Source organism: Takifugu flavidus, chromosome 1, assembly GCF_003711565.1.
Source record: "Takifugu flavidus isolate HTHZ2018 chromosome 1, ASM371156v2, whole genome shotgun sequence".
Classification (NCBI taxonomy): Eukaryota; Metazoa; Chordata; class Actinopteri; order Tetraodontiformes; family Tetraodontidae; genus Takifugu; species Takifugu flavidus.
Window position 1 is genome coordinate 27,154,281 of NC_079520.1, and position 23,416 is coordinate 27,177,696.

The following is a 23,416-nucleotide window of genomic DNA, read 5'->3' on the forward strand; positions in this document are numbered from 1 at the left end:
ACTTTTCCCAGAAACCCTCATCTTTGTGTTTAGGTCTCAATGGTAAGTCGTAGTTTCTGTCCCCATCACTGTGTTGCACCCTGGGGTCCTTCTCTAGACCCATTCATTGGTGTCCATGACGCACCCTGATGTCATCAGTGACCTCAGCTTGATGGAGGGGGGCTGGAAGTGCAGTCACTAGTGTACAGGGAAAAAAGTCCATCAAAATGTACCCACAAAACAACAAAAAATCCTAAAAACCCCACTTATAATTAAATATCCATCAACAGGATTTTTAAAATATTCAAAATACACTGCAAATTTATGATAGGTGGCTGCCAACACACACCTGTTGCTTCCTGGTATTGAAGACGGTTAAATATGATAGAGTCATCTACCGTAATTAGGCATCAGTACGTTTTTAGAGGTCTTAAACAGAGTGATTCTGATTTGAAGTCAGAATATCTACTGTACCTCCAAAAACTGGGCAGTGATTAGGACAAACTCTGACAATCTCAGTAAGTATTATTCTGACATCTAAAGCAATGATTTAACACAGTAATTGGGAAATGTATTTTCCCATCACATTTGTACTGGGCTGTTTGATTGCTCTTATCACAGAGACTCTTACAAGACATTTCTAAATATTTTTTAAAAATTTTTTTTAAACACATGTATTAAATTAGTTAGTTTCCAACTTTACTTGAATCTACAGCTTCCTCGGTTAAACTACTGGGTTGTCGATAACGAGAGGCTACAGGTTCAACCGCTAATGTTGCTAACGAACGCTAACATGACGTCATACCGTGACATCCTGCTGTTGCGGATGTGAGACGCGCTCGCGTGGCCGTGACGTATTAGCCGTCTTCCGGAAGAGGAGACGCAACGTAGTAAGCTTCACTTTAGCCTGGTTTTTTGGAGACATTTATGGTTAATACTAACAACTGACAGCGCTATTGGCGGTATGTACCACCGAACATTTAATAACGCCACCGTGACCGTGTTTTGATCTAGTTGTAATCGCATGTCTGGAATTACCATTAGTAGCGTGCTAATGCTAGCTAATGCTAACCGCAAACGGTAATGAAGAACGATTACCTGTTGAATTATAGATCGACCTTAAAATTATTTTTTGCTGCTGCACGAAAATGAAAACGTCTTAAACGATGATCGAGTTGGTCGTCACCGAACACTTGGGATCATCTCGGTTCGTAGCAGCACAGCAGTGATTTCATTCAAATGAGGAATCTGAAGCGTCTTCTCGTTCACTTTTCAGTCCAAACGATGCTTATTTGTTGTTTACGTGAGTGAGAAACGGTGTAAAATGGGGCCGTTGATGATTATGTCGCAGATTTCCTGCCTGAAGTCCCCTGAGATCACATTAATTCGACATAGTTTTGCTCTTTTTACACCATCCCACCATCCTAAGATACGGTTTTAATAAAGCAAAAGTACGTCTCTTTCCAACTGATTATAGATTTAGATTCACAACAGGTGTGAACCTGTGAGAATCAGGTGTTGTTTTCTAATTCGATCTATTGTTTCACGGTTGCTACATTGAATGGCGTCTGTGAACAAGGGAAGTGAAACAGCGGCTGCTGTTAAACCCATCAGATACTTATGTTCCGGAACTGTTTTACAAAAGGCTGGAAATCCCAAGGACAGCAAATTAGAAAGGGTCCGTAAAGAGCAAACTAGTTTATGATTCCACTGTAAAACCAACCAACCACCTTTTGGCACATTTCACCACTTGTTATAAAGAAAGCCTTAAACCCAAAACGCCATGAACATTTCTGTCAGGCCTTAATATCTTTATTTACCTGTTTCTCGTAGGTGACCATGAGGTGGTAACGTTGGCTGCGCCAGGCCCTGAGATGATTCCACATTGGCACAGAACAAAGACGGAGCAGAGTGACTGAGGAAGAATGGGCAGGAGTGTTTTAGGCTTTTGGCAACACACCTTCTCCACTGCAGTGCTCTATGGCTCTCTGGCTCTCTTTACTTCCATCCTCCACAATGTTTTCCTCCTCTACTACGTGGAGACATTTGTGTCCGTCTACAAGATCGATAAAGTGTCGTTCTGGGTGGGCGAGGTATGTGGGTTTGGATAAGTTGTTTAAAATGCAGTCTACATTTTTACCTGTTGACAAGTGTGAAATCACTAACTAATATAACCAGGAGTCACAGGTGGTGTTTGTCCAGTTTGGTGTTTCATGTTAAGTGGTTTTATTACTGAGGTCCCTCCAAGTCCATACCAAATGATTATTTTTTAATAGAAACCTCTTACAGGTCTAGTTAAATGTCTTAACTATGTTAACAAGCTACTAAAGTTTTCAACTTGCAACTTAAAGGATAGTTTTGTTTCTTTCTGCCTGGTAGACGGTGTTCCTCATCTGGAACAGTTTCAACGACCCTCTCTTTGGTTGGCTGAGTGATCGCTCCTTTCTCAGTTCTCCTCAGTAAGTTCCGTCAGCTATTTTCTCTCTCCTCTCTGAAACAACACTGGCGAATGAAGGTTCAATGTAATTTAATATAACAACAAATGCAAAACAGAAGAACCCTGGTCAATAAATGCAGCGATAATGATTAAAATATCTAATCTACTAGATATTACATTTTTTTTGTCCAATATTAGACATTTATTTACGCCAGGTTGAGGACAGCAGATATTTCAAGAAGTCCTGTAATTGTACAGTTTATCTTCATAATTACTAAGAAATAGAATGACCCATTTTGCCACTTTGTTTTTCAGGTCAGGCTCTCCGATCACAAATTCAGAGGTCGTGCTGCGGCGCCTCAAAGCGCTCTCAACAAGTGGCCCTCTTTTTGCCCTGTCCTTCCTGGCATTCTGGGTGTCCTGGGCCAGACCGGGGCTTCAGTTCCTGTTGTGCCTGTGTCTGTACGATGGGTTCCTCACTCTGGTGGACCTCCACCACAGCGCGCTGTTGGCCGACCTCGCTGTGTCGGCCTCCGATCGAACGCGCCTCAACTTCCACTGTTCCGTGTTCAGCGCTCTGGGCTCAGCTTCCGTGTTTCTCTCCTACTCTTTCTGGAATAAGGAGGACTTTTACTCCTTCCGACTTTTCTGCATCGCTTTGGCGGCTTTTTCCGTCGTGGGATTTTTATTTGTGTCTCATGTGCTACAGCACCATTTCCAAAAGGAAGTCCTTGTGAGACGGGCTGAAGCACAGACCCTTAAGGAGTAAGAGAACTGGACGCTTGGACGGTGGCGTTTGTCCTCTCCCCATTTATCTCACTGCTCCCTTTCTTTTGTCCTCCCCCAGATTGACTGTCGATCTTGGTTCACCTGCCCATTCAGACAAACCAGTCACAATAGCACAGTACCTCAGGCAGCTCTCCAGACACAGGAACTTTATGTGGTTTGCATCGATGAATCTTGTCCAGGTAAAATAGACTATATCCTGTTGGGTGTGCTACAAGTAGATGTAACAGGTCCCAGATGAGTTTGGCACCACAGTAGTGCTTGATCACATAAGCTGCGTGGTTTTTAGAGTATTCTAACCTTGTTTTAAGCTCACATGTGTTGATTCTTTCTTTCACATTCTGCCTTTATCAGTAGACAAACACTGTTTCTTGTATGTTGGAGTAACTGGTGCTTTCATTTCTGACCTCCTTAGTTTTGTTCCCTCCTATAATACAGCTGTTCGTCGCTGTTCTCTGCTCCCCCAACAGGTTTTTCACTGCCATTTTAACAGCAACTTCTTTCCTCTTTTCCTGGAACATCTCTTGTCGGACAACATTTCTGCCTCGACAGGTTCCGTCCTACTCGGTAAAAGACACCAACCACTACAATATAAATTCAAACTGCACTCATAGTTGTGATATTTTTGTCTTTTAAAAAAAAAATCATCTAAACTTTCATTTTGAAGTGTACAAGTCATATAACAATAAATGTCAAAGATAAATTAGATCACATAAACAAGGCAGCCTATAATATTCTATGCTACTTTTCAGATTTTTAATCATTTAATTTCTTTTTTTTGTTGTGCTCTCCTGCAGGCATCTCTTTTATTGCTCCTCACCTAAATAACTTATATTTCCTGACGCTGTGCCAACGCTATGGAGTTTACCAGGTTATCCGCTGGTTATTTATTCTCAAACTGGGACTTAGTGTGGCTATGCTGCTGGCAGGGGCTGACCACATTTATCTGCTGTGCATCTTCATTGCTAGGTACGGCAATGCACACACATCAGCGCTTGCTTTGTGGGGTCTGATGTTTGACAGCTTGACCTTTTATGTTTGTCCTTTTTCTCCAAGGTTTTATTATTTTCAGCGCTGAATATACAAACACATTGAAGCATGCAGCAAGGACATGTTTTCATGGTTAACCCAACAAACCTCACTTTTTTGGAAAGTACAAGCTTTGCTTCGGTTTGTTTTAGCCTCATCATCACCATCACTGCTGTAGTAGCAGAGCCCAAACGGAGCATCCTTGTACGGCATAGAAAAACCTGAGTTCGCATGGTCGTGGAGGTTTGAGCTTTATCGTTGTAAAGCTTTATTGCACGCTACAATGCAATCAGCAGCCAAGCCCTGGTGCAGTGTTTGAGGTGTCAACATGACAGTGTGGTTTGGACACACTAGTGCATCTTTTTAAGTCAAACCCACTTGACTTAAAAAGATGTTTTTGAAGCATGATTGTCCAGATTTTTGTCAGGTGTTTGTCCTCACGCAGCGCTCACTGGGGAATGTAACTCCTTCTCTTTCTTCCAGTAACCGGGTGTTCACAGAGGGGACGTGCAAGCTGCTGAAACTGGTTATTTCTGACCTCGTAGATGAGGATTTTGTCATCAATCGGCGGCGGCAGGCCGCGTCGGCACTTCTGTTTGGGATGGTTGCCTTGTTGACCAAACCAGGCCAGACATTTGCTCCTCTCATTGGCACCTGGCTGCTCTGTGTTTACACAGGTAGAAATAGAAATGCTCAGAACGGATATTGGCATCAGTGTAACAGAGTACTCTCAATGTTTTTGTGCTAAACAGTTGTCATGTTCCAATCACAGTTTGTCTTAAGTAACAGATTTAGTCGTATACATGAGATTGCTATTGTGTTTAGTCGTGTCTAAAGGAGCTACCTCTTGTCTCCCTAGGTTACGATATTTTTGAGAGGCAGCCTGTCAAGGACTCCCTGGTGTCGGTGCCTGACACCGCCAGTGGTTTAGGGACTCCACCTCTGCGTCTGGGCTGCTTCTACATGTTGGTGTTTGTGCCTATCACCTGTGCCCTTCTCCAGCTGGCCGCCTGGTCCCGCTTCACGCTTCACGGTCGCAAGCTGCAGGGGATCAAGACCCTGAGGCAGGGTTCCCAGCAGGGCCATCTCATTGATGTCAAGGCCATATGAACTTAAAGGAAATGGTCTGAAGCTGCACACAGACACTTTTCAAATTGTCCTCTTCACCATTCGTTTGTGTAGAAGTCCACTTCTGCCGTTGTAAACACTTTGAATTCAGCAGAATTAGATACGTACTGCTTAGTTACTACCTCACATTATTGAGACATTTCTCTTTATTATGAGATGCTAAGCCAAAATGCTGAGATACAACTTTAGAGATGGTAATGAAAGTTTCTCATTGTAAGGACTTGTTATTTATTATTTGTTATTCATATTGGTCGAAATGGACTTCCATGAAATCATCGAAAATTGTGGCTTTTGTGGACAAAGGAATAGGAAATAGGAAATAACACAGCTGATTTTAAGACAAGAATCTGCCTTATTTTTCTATTAAAATATTAATCTATATTTATATTTTAACAGTTGACCAAAAATGGAAGAAGAATTAATCTGTATATTTGGTTGTAGGTGGACCAAAACGGTGTGTCTTAAAGACAGGCCACCATCATTAACAGTATTTTAAAAACATGATCTGGTTTTAAAGGGTGGATTAAAATTATGAGTGCCACAATTTGATGTTAGAATTAAAAAAAACTTCAAAACTTAAATTCAGAGTGCTGCTGATAGTGCGTGGAAGCTGCACTTCAGAGTTGAGTTTTACTGTACATTTACACAGATGCCATTAAAAAGCTGAGAACTGATACATTCGATGTATTTGCACAAAAACTGCCATTTGTCTTTTGTATCTTTAAAATTTGGATTGTGGCGCTCTTTTTTTGCTTATTAGAATTGTGCTGGTAGATTGATCAGTTATGTAATTTATGTTTTAAATATTACAGTGTAAAGCATTTCCAGAAATAAACCGCATCCATGATGTTCTGAAGTCTGTAGTGTGACATCTTTGTGAATGTAAATCAATATTTTATAACTTTAACCATCAAAGTTGGAGGTGGAGGTGAATGGAAGTCATGCTGGTCTGGATTCACTTTGCGGAGTGTGTTGACCTCCACCCCATCGAACTGTCTGCTCCTTGGCAAATCACGACTAAATCATGTTTAAAAATGCATGCACTTTGTGCAAAACAATAAAATTATAATTTTGCGCATAAACGCTTTTGACCTGCTCATGGTCAGGACAGATGTTTAATCTGTCCGAATGTCTTGAATCCCACAGCGGCTTCGTGTCAATTATAAAGGAAATCATTAATTTGGATCGGAGTACGAATGAATGATTCTTGGCAAGGAAAATAAATTGCATACACGGTGCATCTATCAGCAATTTTAAACGTTAACGTTTACTGGACAGTTCTGTCATGCAACGCTGGGAAAGTCCGGAAGAATTTCCGGTCCGTGGGCGGAAGACCATAGTCTGAGTCTCGCGTCCACAGAGCGCATGCGTACATTTCTAAAACATTTTATATCGCCTTTTAAACGCCCAAATACATTTTGATTGTAAAATAATCCTAAATCGAAATTATCTTATGTTTGTGTTATTTTAAACGCAGGGTCGTTCCTTCAAAAGCTATATGAGGCAGAAATCATGTAGCATTACCCATCATGCCTTGCGTACACCCTTCAAAGCAATTTTAAAGCGCACATTTATGAGTAAAATACTTAAATCTTGTGTTAAATATAATTGCAAATGATGATTATGTTAATTTATGTTACATGTGATCAATAACGCACTGACTGCGTGTGACAACCATCATCGTATATTCTTTGACTGAGAGTTACACCTGTCTGGACAACGTAGCTAAGGTAGTACACTCATGTTTCTCTTCAGATCGTATAAATCTTTCGCCTTTTACTAAAGATTTCCGTGGGGAGGAACAACATGAGTTTTTATTAATTTTTTGCTGCCCTGCCTCGTGCGGGGCTTCCAATACTGTTGAAAAAAAAAAACGTAATTCCAACTACATTACCCAGAATCCTCTGTGGGATAACGTGTAGGAGTAACGCTCTATGATGCCAACTAAAAGTTGTTAACGCACTATTGCGATTATTGACAAACGTGAAAGTAGTTTTTTATTTACATCTGGCAAACAACCATTTCAATGCAATTACCTCAACTTTTTTCCGATTTCGCACTGACAAAAAATTGATTCCTGTAATATATAATATCCACTACTACTATATAGCAGAACTATAGTGGCTGCCTATATAGGGAAATCGGTGTTAAACACCTGAATTCCATCAGAGGGCCGAGTGGGGCACAAAGCAATGCAAATCAACGGGGGCAGACGCAATATGCCAGTAAGAGACACAAGACTGGGAATGTTATCATCATGGTTTATTTCCAGACTTCTGATTCGCAAACATCATGCACACGCAACAAGACCAGACTGGGAAGTATGGTTAAATTCAGACTTCCTCTTTTGTGTGTCTTGTCTTTTGCGAGGGGGGCGGGGGCCTGGGCACCGTACTTAAACGAAAACCCCGTTGCTCACAGAACAGGAAACAAGAGCCTGAATCGAGCAGATGTCCAACAGTCAGCAGCAGTTTGGGCTCTGCAGCCAACGGGACTCAACCCTCTTCCAGGGAAGACAGATTCAATTAAAGTCTCTGGAAAACTCATCAGGCAAGTAGATGAAGTCTTCACCCAGATCTGTATGATGTCATTGTGGTCTTTATTGTTTTAATGCACTGATTTGCGCTACTGTGCGCAGGATGAAACCAGTCAACGTCATCTACTAAAACGTGCTCTGTTTAACAAGAAACTGATGTTGATTAATTATTTTCAGTGCATAATGCGTTAAAATTGTAATTTGTACAACTTTTACCTACAGCTTTAGATTTAAATGTCTGCAGGGACATACCTTTTTCATATCAAACAATGAACATCTGCATCTATTTGTGGTGCTATAAGACACCAGGTTGTGAGTGTTTTCTGGGAAACAGCGCCTGATAAGCCAGTGTGAGCTCGATCGATGTGATGTGTTGGGTTTTATGCAGGCTTCCTGTTTTGTGGAGAGCCGGTTTTGAGGCTGCTGCTCTTGCCTGTGCACGCTCAGGTTGAAGTGGGTCTGCTGCAAATGGAAACTATTTCCTGTCTCATCCTTAACACAGAAGCTTTTACCCAAGGCAGACGTTTAAGCTAATGCATCAGCATCAAAGTCTTTACTAAACGCAAGCAGAAAGCTTGAATATGTCAAACACTGGATGGATTTAGAAATAGACACTCTGACCCCTAAATAACAGGCGGTGAAATGGGAGAGAGGAAAGAAAAAGCACCAAATGATTCCCCAAAATACCCCCAGAGATGGAAAGAGATGACAAATATTTCATTAAAGAAAACAGCGACACAAAACAAGAATTATTATTGCAACAAAATAAACATGAGCACAAAAATCACAGCATGACCAGGACACATAAAAGTAATATTAAAGAAGAAAAGATAGAAACACATCCACACACACACACACACACACACACACACACACACACACACACACACACACACACACACACAGCAAAAAGATGTAAGTGGTGACATTTCCAACAACTACATGTTAGAAACCACCAGAAGTCATATTTCCTTTATTTTCAGGTACTGAGATGTGGACCTTGTATCCATACTGACAGGAAGGGCCTCAACAACGATGCTCGTGTTGGTGGAGTATGACTTCCACTACACAGCCAAGGATGGTCGCCTCGTGTCCATCAAGCCCAATGAGAGTTACATCCTGGTCTGCAAGACCAACGAGCACTGGTGGCGCGTCCGCAGGGACCAGCGCAGCAGGCCCTTTTATGTCCCAGCCCAGTATGTGAAGGAGATGCCCAGCAGATCTGCGTCACCTGAGAGGGGCGACAAAATGACAGCAGTGGCGACTCAGCCGTCCTCTCAGGGTGCTTTGGGGGAGGATTTTGTATTCTGGGGGGATGTCCCAGAGACAGAGAAACCAGAACAAATTATGGATAAGGAATACCGCTCCGGGTCCTTGCTTAACTCTCAGCATCCTGACATCTCAGAACTTTATATGAAACCTGTGCCACGATATAGAAAACAGTCGGAAGATTCACTGCAGGATCATAACTCAAAACACGACGATGACGAGGATTTCCCTGAACCCCCGAATTTACCTCCATTGGACCCCGCGCCAGAGGAAAACCTCCCAGATTGTGGTGAACAGTTTGAGCCGACCGAGCCTGAGTTTAAAGGAGAACCAGGGAGACAAGCAGCAGATGGAACGTTCTCTGCAGAAGCATCGACTGCTCAGGTAAGGTTTTCAGCCTGCAATAACATTTCCATTGATGCCTTTTACGTTGTCATTCTGTGATTTAAAAAAGTAGTAATTACATTAACCGGCAGATGTCGCTGCGGCGCCATTATTGTCAGAAACGTCCACGTAACCGCGTCGCCTTTTAAACCCAGTCAAGGCTTTTTTGCTTTCACAACTAAAGCTACTTGTTTCGTAATTTGAAACCCTTTACTTTTATTGGCGTCAGCTAAATAATATATCATATCATATAAATAATAAAAAAAAATATTAGAGCGAATAAGAATGTGTTGATTTAAAATATGTTTCCTGATCGCCCCCTAGTGGCGGGCCATGTTATAGTTCATTAACCCTTCCTGCACAAAACTGAAACTTTTTTTGTATTTTTAAATTTGGAAACTGGTTTTCTCTCAGTGTTCTCCCTCAGTGTTTAAACGCACGTATTCAAACTGACATACAGTCCACCAATTACAGCTATTAAGCAGAATTCCTCACGGCACTGACTAAATAACTCAGTGTGGACTTTGCGCCATTGATCAGGAATAAACTTGATTGAATTAGAGTTGACAGAGAGAGAATAAACTGAAGATCCCCTTCACATCGAGGAGCCTCCTAACTTGGAACACCACGCTAGTTGAGTTCACGCTATCTGTGCCAGCTCATCAGCATATGAATGAGCGGTCCATCCGAACCATCTCGGTGGATGAAGAGAGGTGTTTTCTCTCGAGAAATAGCCCAGTAAAACCAGCTGATTCACCCTCGGGCGGGAGCTTTTCACGGGTGTGTACGCCTACAGCGTTGGATCCGGACTAAATTTGGTAGAAGCCGAACTATTTCGGCAGAGAGTTCAACTTTTCCGGTGCGGGGATTCGACCCGACATCGAAGGTCTGAGGAATCGGCTCCGCTCGGCGCGCACTCGGATGCAAAACAGGTAACAAACAGGTCGCGTCGGCTGGGTGGTGTCTTCGGAGAGCAGGAAGGAGTTAAGTCCGAAAGCTGCCAGCCACTCCCAAACCTCCAGCTGCTACCTGCTTTCCCGGCTTTGGTGGAGATCCTGGGAATTCTGATTAAAAGCACCACTGGGAGAACGCGCGACGCTTTTGCGCTCAGATGCGCGCGTGTGCCACCCGAGATGTAACCTGTTAGATTTAAGGACACTTTAATGTGGCTGTCAGGTAAGTCCGCTTTCGTACACCTGTTGCAGAGTTCCAGCCCGCCCGTGGAGGAGAAAGTCGTGTAATGGCTGCAGCCTCTCCAGTAGAACCAGTCTCTCCGTGCGCATCATAACCGGCGCGTTTGGTTCTTTCCTGGGGGGTCTGAAGCGCTTTAACAAGCAATTGTGAGATAAACGCTGCTCATAGCCTGAGATTTGCTGTGGAGGGGGGGGGGGGGGGGGGGTCCGGCTGTTGGAGCGAGGCCGGAGACGTGCCAGGACCCCTCAAAAACCTCTATTCTCACCCCACAATAGAGGAGCTATCTCCATGGTGATGTGAGGGGGAGTCTGGCCCAACTTTCTCCCTCTCTGCACGTACGTGCGCGCGCATAATGGGCCAAGCAATTGGCTCAAATGTAGGTCGCCTCAACTGGAGGCTTCTGCGGGTGTTGTGCACAACACGCTGGCCTGTGCCCTTATTTCCTGCGTTCTTCTTTTAATAGGGTGTGAATGTCATTTTTTCTGCAGAATTCTGCCGAAGAAATCAAACTTCTAATGAACAATAAGTCTAAAATCTTCAATTGCTGCAAGAGCTGCTGCAGGAGGAACCCTGGCGCCCTTTATGTGATATTTATGTTGGATAATGAAAGCAGAAATGCTCGGAACCTTTATTAGTTTATGGAGGGTTTTTTGTGGTCGTGTTGCAGGTAGTTATAAAGACGAGTGGGTTTTCTCTGTTTGATGGCTGCACCGCCGGTACGGCTGATGGAGGCTGCTGTCAGCGGGTGTCCAGGGGACTGGTGCTGCTCTCCATCTTGAGCAAAACGAGCATTTTGATGTTTGGCAGGTGAGCTTGCTGGAGAGCAGCTCGCCTGCAGGTAATTCCAGCTGCTCTACGACAAATCTAATGCCAAAACAAGACAAGAACTGCTCCGACAGGTAGTGTGAGAATGTTATCAGGGCTCGCTGTACATCATCAGTGCCTCACACACACACACACACACACACACGTGCTCTTTAAATCTTACTCCACACTGATAAACGCAGCCATCAGCAGTTTGTGGTTAAAGGAACTTTGCATTTTGCTGCCACTAAAATTCCAACCATCTGAAATCTTTTTTTAATTGTTGTGTATTTAAGGAGACGTCTTATTTTTGCCCGTGCTGAACGCCTCACACACATATTTGAGCTGAACCCTGTGACGGCACACGTGCACCTTTAGAGATGAGGTGGGGAGTTGCTGCCCTGGGGAGGAGCCTCATCTCTTTATGGATGGTTAGAGAGGGGCCTGAATGTGCTACTGTGATTTAATCTCAGCCAGTTAGATGTAGTTTAGGAGCAGCCAGGTGGACAAGCACCTGAGTATATTATTAGCTGCCTGTTTATTCATGTAGAAGTGAAATATTTTATAAATGCAGATGTGGCTCCGCCTCCAGGGCCACAAGAATGTTGTTCTGCCGTATTTCCGAAGAAGCCTGGGAACCGACTCCAACGGAAACTTCAGTATTTGTCTGTTTTATGAGGAGGAATCAATCATTTACAGTATCAAACATTGGATTTTTAAATATCTCTACTAGGGCAAACTGGTAATATTTATGGATCGAGTGCTTTCGTACTGCTCCCGATTCTTTCACACGGATGAGACAGACGTCATATATGAAGCAGTGGAAGGTGAATGAGACCTGGGGAGGCCCAGGGAACAGCAGTATTCCCTATAAACCACCCCTCTGAGAGCATGAATTTGGCTAAATAAACCTCCCGTTCAGGCACCATCTTTGTTTGGATTTGGGAATACACTTGAAAACGGCTCGAGCAGCTTCGTGTGTGAGATAAATGGGATATTTGTTCAGCCAGATGAGAAGTTACAGCAGAAGGCCTTTATTTTTACAGCACATCTCAAGAGAATGTTTTAGAGCGCCTATAAATTACAGGGTTCCGGGCTGTAAAGTAGTTTGTTCACCTAGCACGTGGAGCACGGGCTTGGAAAGCAGAACGCCTGCATTTTTCCAGACTTTCACTTTGACTTTCTTCTCCAGGCGACTTGAGACGCCTGGTTGTGCTGAGAGTCCTGTAAAGCCATTGTGGAAGAAGCTTCAGCTGGGCTTTTGTTCCCGGCTGCGTGAGTCACATGGTATCGGTGTCGCTCCCATTTGCAGAATGTCTCAGAGTCTGACGACTACCTGAGCGCTGAGTATCGCAGTCAGCTGGAATCTTTAAAGATGGACTCTCAGGTTCTGTGCTGGTGCTGGTGATACCCACACACGCTCTGGAATCCGAGGACTCTAAGAGCAATTAATAATGTCCCTCCCACACAAAATGTGTTGGAATTCTGCCTTTAATGCGCCGATAAGGACGATGGAATTGTCTGTATTTGGGCCAGGAGGAATGTGATGTAAGAGACGGGGGCGGAGCTTAGCGGATTCAATGGCCCAACTGTCTTCTTTGTGGCGTGATTTGGGGCTCAATTTGGTTCTCCGTTGTTTGACTGGATCAGCGCTAATGTGGTTAAGTAATCACGCATATTGCTGCTTCATGGCTTCGCAGAGGGCAGCGAGTTTTCCTGCTGGGAGCCTTTCAGCCTCGATCTCGCCTAAGGTCGGCGTTTAGGTTAGGTTGTGCTGGAAGAAGACGCCAGGGTCAAAGCATCTGTAAAGCCATGAAGGAACCCTAACCCTTATTCTTGGTACATCTGAGGGACTGTCAAATATTTGGGCAATAAAACCAAATGGTCTGAGTATTTCAGGAAACGCCGTTTCTATGGAGGATGTTGTAGTTCCTCATTGTGTGAATATGTACATGATATATTTGGCAGCGTCTTCCAAGTGTAAAAGGAGCACAGCTTATGCAACCAGGGGGACACTCAAGGCCCACTGACCTCCGTACGTTCTGACTCCCACGTCTCCGTATTACACAGGTCGTTTTTGGAAAAAAAAAGCATTTCCACCAGCGACAAAATGAAATAAATGATTGGTTTTTCGTCAAATGTTGCAATAATGCAGGATAATTTCTTATTTTTGCAGTGTAATCTAGACTTTGTTAGATTTCTTTAGCCTTTTCTGACATTCCGATTGGCCACCAGAGGACGCCTTGATGACTTCCCGTGCTATTGTCCTGTTTTTTAGTACATTTCTTTTCTGAGCAAAACCTCGACCTTGGACACGAGTCCAAGAGGTCAACAAACATGCTAACGCATGATCACAATCTATAAATCTATGCCATAAAGGTCTCTGACCACCATAAAGTCATATTAAAGCAAAGTCATCACAGAGGATCGCTAATGCGTTGGGTTCGTATTTCCCAACCAATTACAAATATTAGCTAACAAAATCACGAAACATGTACCAATTAGCACGACAGACACACAGTAAAGTCTATTTGAGATTAACCTTTGCCCCAGAACACTCAACAGAAAGTAGCCATAAAAGTGCCAGCTGTCTTCCAGATGTTGCCACATGTAGAAGGACGTTCTGGCACACTAACGGAATATTTGGTTCCGAGAACTTCCTATTTCTAATTTTCCTTTACTGCGATCTCTTTAGAGCCCAAAGCAGCTGTCAAGGCATTCTGGGAGGTCAGGGTCTGATACAGGTGCTGCACATCCGGACTTTTGATCATATCTTTGGTATTCTGCCGTTGTTCTTCTTTCGAGAGCGATCCTAAAATAAGTCCGAGCTAAGCTAACGTTTCCTTTCTACTGGTGGTGCACAGAAGCAGGAAGTAGATTGCAGTGCGCTTTGTCTTTTGCCTTTGACTCTGTTTTGGCAGACGGTTACCCTCTACACTCCATCCTGCGTGGATTAATTCACACACACACACACGCACACACACACACACACACACACACACACACACACACAGTCCCTTCCTGCTGCTTCTGTAACACAGCCCACAGTTCTGCTTTCTGTCTGGGCTGCAGCAGTCGTAGCTGAGAGGCGGCCGAGGGCGTCTCGTCTCTGTGGCATCACAAGTTTGTGCGACACATTTGTGCGCTCGCGGTCGGATCACGGCTCCCGTCAATCATCAAGTAACCATGATATGAACATGGTGGACATGTACTCGAGGGCTTGGTCGGGTCACCGGGCCCAGCGGGGCTTGAGTCTGCCGGTGGGTCCGCAGGTAAGCCACCATCAGACTTGCTTTCTTTATGATTTTTCAGCGGGTATTGTCAGGACGCTTCCACCTTTTCTTGTACTTCCTGTTTTGTTTTTTGTCCCCGCATGTTTTCCTGTACTGAGAAAGTGCCACTGACAGATGTCAATTAAACAACGGTCTTGTGAAGAGGGTTAGATCGATGCTTTTGGCCTTGAGTCACATGGTCGTCTGTCGGCAGCAAACACGGTTCTCTTCTGTTTTCACGCCGTTCTGAGTCAAAACATAGGAAACATTTCAGAAGGAAATAGAATGCTTCCTTTCTTCTCAAATGTTCTGCTTTTGTAAACAATACAAACAGACTCAGCACGTCGTGCTGATCAAAACCACTAACTTGGTGCTCAAACACTGATTTTTGAAGTGCGCAGGTAATGGATGGAGAACAGCTGCATGACGCACGAACGCATCACAGTGTTGTTTCAGATTCCTCAGAATGGAGGCAACTTCACTGACATGTTTAGAGTGACCAGGGCTGAGGCCAACTCACAGATAAGCTGGTTAAAAAACCAAGGTGGGGTGTTAGGTGGCGTTTTTCTCTGTAAGTGAAGTAATCAGCTGATGTAAAAAGCAGCAGGAAGTTGCAAAATGACCAAAAAAAGCATCAATCAAAGAGCAATATTTACAGGCGAAACGCCACATTTGCACTGTTTACTCTCGATAGCCCTCTGCTGCCGCTGCCTTCAGGGTCGGGGCGTTCCTGTGTCACACTGTCAGAGATCAATGAAGCAATTCTTTCATTTCCTGCCCTGGCTTCTGGGTCGCTCGTCTAGCTGTCCGCATCGATTTGTCTCGGGGTTATATCTCCACCAAAGTGGAGGCAGCGGAAGTCGGCACACTGATATCGTTCAATAGAGGACCCTGAACGCACCGCCTAGAGGGGTGACGGGGGGTGAAGTCATGTGTCCACGAGCGATCGGCCCGGTTTCAAATATAATCGCTCATGCGTGTTGGAGCATTTTATGGTGGAACTTTGTGGGTTGTAACTTGGTAACTCCCACTGTTTATTAGTTAAAGCTTGTGATGTATTGTGGACATAAAGAAGTGTTGCACACCGTCTGTGTTGAGCTTGTGTTTACTATGAAACAGACCACCACCACCCCACCATCACCACCACCGCTGAAATTGTGGACTGAAAACAGTTCCGCTTTTCCAAAAACTGGATTTTATTTTTTAGGTGGGGGGGACCAGAGATTTCTGGTCAACTCTAAACTATCTGACAGGATAAAGTGTGCACGCCTCTGTTCCAGGCCCTGCGCCATCTTAAATGACTCGGTGGATTCTGGGTTGTTGCTGTCACCACTGCAGCTGCAGCAGGAACATCTAACTACGGCACTTCTGTCCCTTCTGTTTCGCTCTTCTTGTTCTTGCTTTAGCGGCTAGCTGTTTGCAAGCTGGTCAAAGTATTTTTGCTTCGCTCGACTGTAAAAGCGATGATGCAGCAGCGTTTATGAGCGCAATAAGAATGTTTTTTTTTATTGGTTGTACAACTGGGAGCAGTCTGTTTATGCTCCAGCTTCTTCTAAGCAGTTTCTTTTTTGGTTTCATCGCAGGTGGAGGATGAAACGTCCCCGTCGGCTGTTTACGTGAACGTAGAGCAGCTTCGCCAAAGCGTTTCCGAGTCTACGTCTTCCTGCTCTCCTTCCTACCTGGATCTGACTGGATGGGAGGTGCACGTTGACCAGGAAAGTGGACAGGAGTATTATTACCACCCCAGCACGGGGCAGACCACCTGGGACAAGCCTTGCTTAGAATCCCCCACTTACTCTGAACACCTCACAGCAGGGAATCCTCTGCCCCCTTCGCCTCCTCTTTCTCCTGCCTTCTCTCCATCCCCCGCCTCTCCTACTCCTGTGTGGAGCTCAGACTGGGAGCAGCTGGTGGATGAGACGAGCGGTCGCCCCTACTTCTACAACCCGATGTCTGGGGAGACGACCTGGGAGCCTCCGGAGCAGCTGAGCCCGTACCCTCCGCTGATGGAGCCCATGAGCGTGCACAGGTTTCACGAGGACGGGCCGGTAAGGACGACCCGGCTGCTCCACTTAGGCTGGCTCCGCTTTTAGCTTCACCCAGGGGAAAGCTGTAAATACAGTCTAGTTTAATGGAAACCACAGAGCAAACCAGACTCATTTTCACTCGGAAACGTCCCACAGCACCAGCGCAGAATATCCCCAACAGAGGATAAAGTGTCCAACTTTAGAAGAACATACGGTTTCATTCACGCTGTACGTTTAAAAAGGTAGAAATGCACAAAGCGTGTATGAAACAGTCTAAGTTTGGCACATGGCCTGCAATGACGCAATGCTTGGAGGAAGCGTCTCGGATGAGGCAGGAAGTCGCTGGTAGCACCACAAATTACCGTTTTGTTTTACTTCAAAGATACGTCTGTGGAGCTTCTCAAAGCCTTTAGCTCAAAAGCAAAACATCTTTAGATCTTAAGAGAAGTCCAGCAATTGAAAAAGGTTTCAGAGTGAAAGAATTTAGTTAAAATAAGCTTTAGCTTGTGGTTATGCTAAGCTAAAGGGTTATAAAGTGTTCCATTAGTCATTCCACCACCTTTAGGTGTTTTATTTGTGTGCGCCCTCAGCCCCCTTTACCTGAGGAGGACTATCCTCAGGATGAGGACCAAGACGCAGAAGAGCCAGAGGAGCTCCTCGCCACAGGCCCCCCCATGCTGCCCAAAGAGTACATGCTGCGTCACGTGGGTCGGCCCATCATCCCCCGGGCCAGCCTGGACCGCAGCACCCCTGCAGGCTGGAGCCTCAGCGTGGATCCTACCGGGGCGTGGGTGTTCACCAGCGAGCACTCTCCAGAGCAGGTAGCACGGAGGACCGAGTGAAAGGGGGGGGGGTTAAACAGTGAAAATCCTCAGGTCAGAGACTTGAGTTAAGAAGAAACTTGGCAGCATCTCGTAGCAGCATTGAGAACCTGCACACACGCTCAACGTTTGTTAGCAGGAATGCTTGTTATATTGTATAACATAGCAGATAATCCAGCATTCACTTAGCGGGGTAATTATTGTGAGTCATTTTTTTACTTGCATGTTTGTTATTTAACAGTGGATCAAGTCTGTGGATGATAGAGGACACACCTACTATTACCTAAGAGATGGAAGCAGGTCTCTCTGGAACCTACCTGAGGTAAACAGGTTTGTGCATCTTCAAAACAAGAACAAAAAAAAATGGTTTTACCATTCTGCATGAAAAAAATATGGGTCTGTGCTGGTTAATGGAATTATTTTGACTCTTCCAGGCTCCCGTAGCTCCAGGCCAGTCCAGGGCCGAGAACGGCGTCGAAGGCGAAAACACGTCGGTCATCAAAAACTGGAGACACACCGTGGGACCTGCACAGCTGGGCTCGCCCCAGGATGACGGGGTACACACACACACACACACACACACACACACACACATGCACAGGCCTGCGTGCACACGTGGTGTCACACATCCAGGGTGTGTCTGCTGGCTTTAGCTGAATGCTTTAGTCAGACAGGAGCCGTCGGGCCAGGTCCCTGTTTAACGACAGACGCTCCCATGTTTTTGAGCCCTTATTTAGCAAAGCAAATCCAGTCTGGCGCGTTCAGAGCTCCACAACACGGACGCGGAAGATAGACTCTTGATGCAGAAACACTCGGCAGGCGGTTTCTAAAAATATGGTCCTTTTTCTATTTTTATTTTTTTGCTATCAGTAATTCTCCGCTTAAATAAACACGCTGCCACAAGTATGTGGACACTTTTGACTAAGAGAAGGTGAGGTTTTCCACTCAGGTTGTCCGCCCAGCCTTCTCAATTCTGGGTCCTTTGCGTGTTGGGTTTTATTTAACTGTAGTCTGGACAACTGTCTTCACCTCTCTCTGCACTTTTAACTTCTAAACTTTATCAATATAGAATCAGAATCAGAATCAAAAGGCCAGAGGAGGTTCTCACCATGAGAACTGTAACTTTGGTGACTGTTCCTCTATTTATGGAGGTTATGAATCAGCCTGAACGTGGTGCTCAGATGAGGGGAATTCTGCCTGGTTCTGATCCTCTCTGGCATCTGCTGTCCTCCTCCTGCAGAGGTTCTTCCCGACGCACCGGAGGAAAACGTCAGACTACAGCAGCGACAGCTCCAGCACTGGAAACTCTCCAGAGACGCAGCATCATGTGAGTTTGCACTCAATCCTGAACCAGAATCACGACCCTCCACTCAGCTCGGTGCCCCTCTGAACGCCACTCTGTCTCTCTAAAGGCTTTTGGGTACAGATGCTGGAGGAAGCCCTATTACCTGACCTCCAGGTGGCTTCGCTATAACGTGGGTTGTTGGTTCGAGTGCTCACCTGAGCTCAGTTCATAGATAGCGTCGTCTATCTATGACGGGCCAGGTTTTTAAAATAACCCCGGCAACAGGGGAATTCTCTGTCTCAGTCATGTGACGGCGTCTGATGTTTCACTCTCTGGACCTTGTAAATAATTCTAGCGCCATTTCCCACAGTGTAATGGGACAGAATGTGGAAGTGTTGGTCAGTTTCATCATTGTGACATTATGATCAGAGCCCGTTGCTCTGATCTATTTAACCGGTGACTCAGGGAGAGAGAGTTATGCTCACAGGAAGGGAGTCGCACGTTTATTGGTGTCATTTGGAGACAATGAGCTGTTTTTAGTGTTTTCACTATGATTAATTAATTATTAACGTTAATCAGACAAAGATTCCATATTCTGTTCAAACGTCTCATTGTGTGTGTGTGTGTGTGTGTCCAGCTGAGCTCATCAACATTCGTACATAAATCACGATTTAAAACATCTTCATCGTTTTTAGGTGCAGAACCTGGAAAAAGCCGGAATCCTCAATAAAACAAAGGTGTCTGAAAACGGCAAGAAAGTAAGGTGAGCTCGGACTTGACGCAGGTCTCACGTGTTCCTGGGTGTGTTCGGCGTCACGCGTCATCTTCTTCTGTGGTCACTCCAACGTTTCAGGAAAAACTGGACCCAGACGTGGACGGTTCTCCACGGAGGGGTGCTCACATTCCACAAAGACCCCAAATCCACCACCACCGGAGCATCGGTATGCTGCAATAGTCATAATAGTAACAGTTAATAATACATAATAAAAGCGCTCATCCACATGAATGTTCTCGTGTTTTGTAAGTGTAGATAATTACACACACCTTTTATCCATTACTATTATCTCAGGAGCCCGCAGGTTAGATTTAAAATAATTTTATTGGAATACTCCATTTTTGGTGAATTTTAAGTGTGTTATTTATATATATTCATGCAGGTGAGCCGTCAGGTTAGAGTTCTCTTTGTTTTGTGGAATCTAAACACTGAGTTTTTTATTATTTCATGCAGAACAAAACCAATCAGATTGTCCCAGAGGTCACAGTGGACCTGAAAGGAGCGACTATTTGCTGGGCCACAAAAGACAAATCCAGCAAAAAGAATGTTTTGGAGGTTTGTGGGCGGATTAAACTCCAGATCCACGAAGGGAGCCACCTCTTCTGGACCCAAACTCAGTTTTTATCAACATAAACTGCCAATGCTTGATGAAACGCGTCTCTTTATCTCCTCCCCAGTTAAAAACTAAGAACGCCTTGGAATTCCTGATACAGTACGACACAGAAAGCATCATTGTTGACTGGCACCGAGTCCTGACCGATACCATACGACAACTGGTGAGAAGTTTAGCAGCTGTAGTGAAAAACATTCACACTTGCTAACCGCTAACTGATGACAAGATTCCTGTCATCATTGCCCTGAAGTCAGTCAGATCTGTCCAACTTTAAATGAAATAATGATAGCAAAAAATTAAAATGGAAGCCTTATTAGAAAATATAGATATGATGATGACTGGCGTGTTTATTGGTGCCCTCCAGGAGTACCAGGACCACCCTTCTGACGAGGAGGACGGAGACTTGTACGAGAAGATCGGCTGCACCGACGCGGCTCGGGACGACCGGTTTGGAAGCGGCCCCGATAAGCGTCGATGTAGGTTGAACAGTTGACGTCATCAGTGTCGACCCAGTTGGAACGGCAGGCGGAGTGTCTATAAATGTCTGAAACTTTTCAGCCAATAGGCCGAGTGTCACACATTCGTCCAGCTCTGCGGGGGACACGGACCCAAAAAGGGTTCGAACCAAGCTGATGAAGTTCCTCATGAAACGCCCCACGCTGCAGTCCGTCAAGGAGAAAGGATACATTCGAGGTGATTGCAGCTCCACATGCACTTATAGTGCATTAGATTGAAAAGTACCCACCCACTCTTACTACACCTAAATTCTTATTCATAATAATGTACTTTTTCCTCATAGACAATGTGTTTGGCTGCCATTTGGCCACACTGTGTGCACAAGAGAAGACCACGGTCCCACGTTTTGTGGAGAAATGCATCAAAGCAGTGGAAAAAAGAGGTACTCTCTGCCTGACACATGAATAAAATTATGGTGTGGGTCATGGATTACTTTGTAAACATTCCTTTTCTTTTGATTTTAAGGTTTGGACATTGATGGACTTTACAGAGTGAGCGGAAATCTCGCTGTCATTCAGAAGCTCCGTTACAAGGCCGATCACGGTAAAACCCGCATGTGATTTTAGGATATAGAGGACGTTTCTAAGTCGGTGCAGGTCTACGTTGTGGACAACACTGCCCCCTGCTGTGCTGTAATGAGAGGTGCATGTGCTGTGTGCCCACAGAGGAACTGGACCTGGAGGATGGTCAGTGGGGGGATGTTCACGTCATCACTGGAGCGCTCAAGTTGTTTTTTCGAGAGCTTCCCGAGCCCCTTTTCCCCTTCAGCCACTTCAATAAGTTTGTCGCAGCTATCAGTAAGCACATTTCAAAACCAGTGTCCCATTTTTAATCCAACAAACGGATACTATCATCTGGTTTGATGCAATTATCTCTGGGTAATTGATGTTATATTCACATGTTATGTTTTTCCAGGGATCCCTGATTACAACAAAAAGCTGTCATGCATTTACGAGCTGGTCAACTCCCTTCCTTCGGCAAATCACGATACCATGAAGCTTCTTTTCGGGCATTTACGAAGGTTAGATCACTTCCATCAAAGCATTTATCATCCTGTAACATTCCCAGCAGACGGACGGATGCCAGTCTAACACTTCAAATCCAGAATGTCCATAATTTCCCTTCTAAAACATGAATGGAAAACATTGTCTTGACACTATGAAACCAGAATGATTGCTTCTTTTTCCCCTCCGACAGGGTCATTCAGTACGGGGATGACAATCGAATGACTGTGCAGAACGTGGCAATTGTATTTGGTCCGACTCTCCTCCGGCCTGAGATGGAGTCGCAAAACATCGCTTTGCACATGGTCTTCCAGAATCAGATTGTAGAGTTCATCTTGAATGAATACGATCGCCTCTTCTACTCCAGCTAAAGAGGCAACAATCACAGACCTGTATGAATGTCAACATGCTCCAAGGTTTAGATGTTTCTCTTGGGTTTACATGCAAGTTGAGTGCTACACTGAAAACAAACCTCCTGTCATGAAATTGGCTAAAGGTTTCTACCAGTTTTCTCTGCTCAGAGTGTTTCGACGTTCTAACCATGTACAGAAATTTCACAAAATGATCCTCAAGTAGAAAATATGAAGCACGTTCAACCACTGCTGTGCCCAGATTTACTCCAAAGGAGCTGGACGTTGTTATCCCTGGCAGTATTGTTTTGTGACAGGAAGTGGCGCCACACACGTGGAACCAGGTGTTACCTCCTGTGTCGCAGCTTAAGCTCATCACTTTGTCGGAGAAAGCCTGGGTGACTTGCTCACGTAGCCGATTTAACCTCATGAGTCATATTCTGGTTGTATTGTTTGTTCAGATCACCGTGAAAAATCCTTGGACCAATGCATTAATTCTGTCTTTAAGTGTAAATGCTTCTGTCTTTATTTTAGAAAATCTAATTCTGATTCTGATTGTTTTCATTTTTAAATTGCAATATGTCACTTATGGCAATAACTGTCATTTTATTCTAATACTGAGCTTTTATTTCTTGGTTTCAGTTTTACTCATGACTTTTACTGTAATATAGTAATGTATAAAAAGCCTTATGAATCTTGCTGTGAAGTAGAGTTTGATATAGAGTATTTGTGCAATCTATAGATTATTTTCCAGTAAAGGGTAAAACATAATTTTCTCAATGAAAAGGATGTATAGTGTTTTCTTAGAAATATAATCTAGAATTGTTTGACGTCTGTCAAAGAAAAGGACATTGAACGATAAAAATGGATTCTAGAAAAGGTTTGACATGTACATAGAAATAGATGCTATTTCGATTGTCAAAAAGCACAGATTATTCGTAATAAAATAACTTTGCAAACCAAAAGTATTGTTTATTTAATTTGGATACATAATGTGATATGTGTGTAAAAATGCTTAAAAATACTCAATTGAATTAATTTAAGTTGAAAGTGATTCGTATCAGTATCATATGATAGTCTATGCTAAAGAACATTTACATGGTTTCCCATTTTAATGGTTAATTTCTATGCTGATAAGTATCGCTCCGGCGTACAAACGCTATGCCAAAATTCGGAATTGAGCCTGGATCCTTGCAAGGAAATGCCC

General features: G+C 44.3%; 2 protein-coding genes and 1 non-coding gene across 6 annotated transcripts; all 3 read left to right on the forward strand.

The window, feature by feature from the left end:
- Positions 1-802: 802 nt before the first annotated feature.
- mfsd13a (major facilitator superfamily domain containing 13A) lies at positions 803-6,215 on the forward strand. The gene is made up of 9 exons (XM_057030857.1): positions 803-941; positions 1,813-2,072; positions 2,359-2,438; positions 2,732-3,181; positions 3,264-3,384; positions 3,673-3,769; positions 4,000-4,171; positions 4,715-4,908; positions 5,091-6,215. The coding sequence occupies exons 2-9, from the start codon at positions 1,905-1,907 to the stop codon at positions 5,339-5,341; spliced, it is 1,533 nt and encodes a 510-aa protein (XP_056886837.1). The 5' UTR covers positions 803-941; positions 1,813-1,904; the 3' UTR covers positions 5,342-6,215.
- An 879-nt stretch (positions 6,216-7,094) lies between these two features.
- LOC130513248 (U5 spliceosomal RNA) lies at positions 7,095-7,209 on the forward strand. The gene has a single exon (XR_008946656.1). It is a non-coding gene; the product is annotated as a U5 spliceosomal RNA (small nuclear RNA).
- Positions 7,210-7,760: 551 nt separating this feature from the next.
- Positions 7,761-23,174, forward strand: LOC130528962 (rho GTPase-activating protein 15-like). Of its 4 annotated transcripts, XM_057038810.1 has the most exons (19): positions 7,761-7,909; positions 8,879-9,548; positions 16,402-16,866; positions 17,436-17,666; positions 17,908-17,988; positions 18,101-18,223; positions 18,907-18,993; positions 19,079-19,141; positions 19,647-19,714; positions 19,805-19,892; positions 20,180-20,281; positions 20,404-20,502; positions 20,704-20,815; positions 20,898-21,032; positions 21,139-21,237; positions 21,321-21,398; positions 21,521-21,652; positions 21,771-21,876; positions 22,053-23,174. In XM_057038810.1, the coding sequence occupies exons 2-19, from the start codon at positions 8,931-8,933 to the stop codon at positions 22,228-22,230; spliced, it is 2,865 nt and encodes a 954-aa protein (XP_056894790.1). In that variant the 5' UTR covers positions 7,761-7,909; positions 8,879-8,930; the 3' UTR covers positions 22,231-23,174. The 4 variants fall into 4 exon arrangements, with proteins under 4 accessions (XP_056894790.1, XP_056894799.1, XP_056894818.1 ...); XM_057038819.1 differs by lacking the exon at positions 19,079-19,141; XM_057038838.1 differs by lacking the exons at positions 7,761-7,909; positions 8,879-9,548 and adding an exon at positions 10,511-10,724.
- The last annotated feature ends 242 nt before the right edge of the window (positions 23,175-23,416 follow it).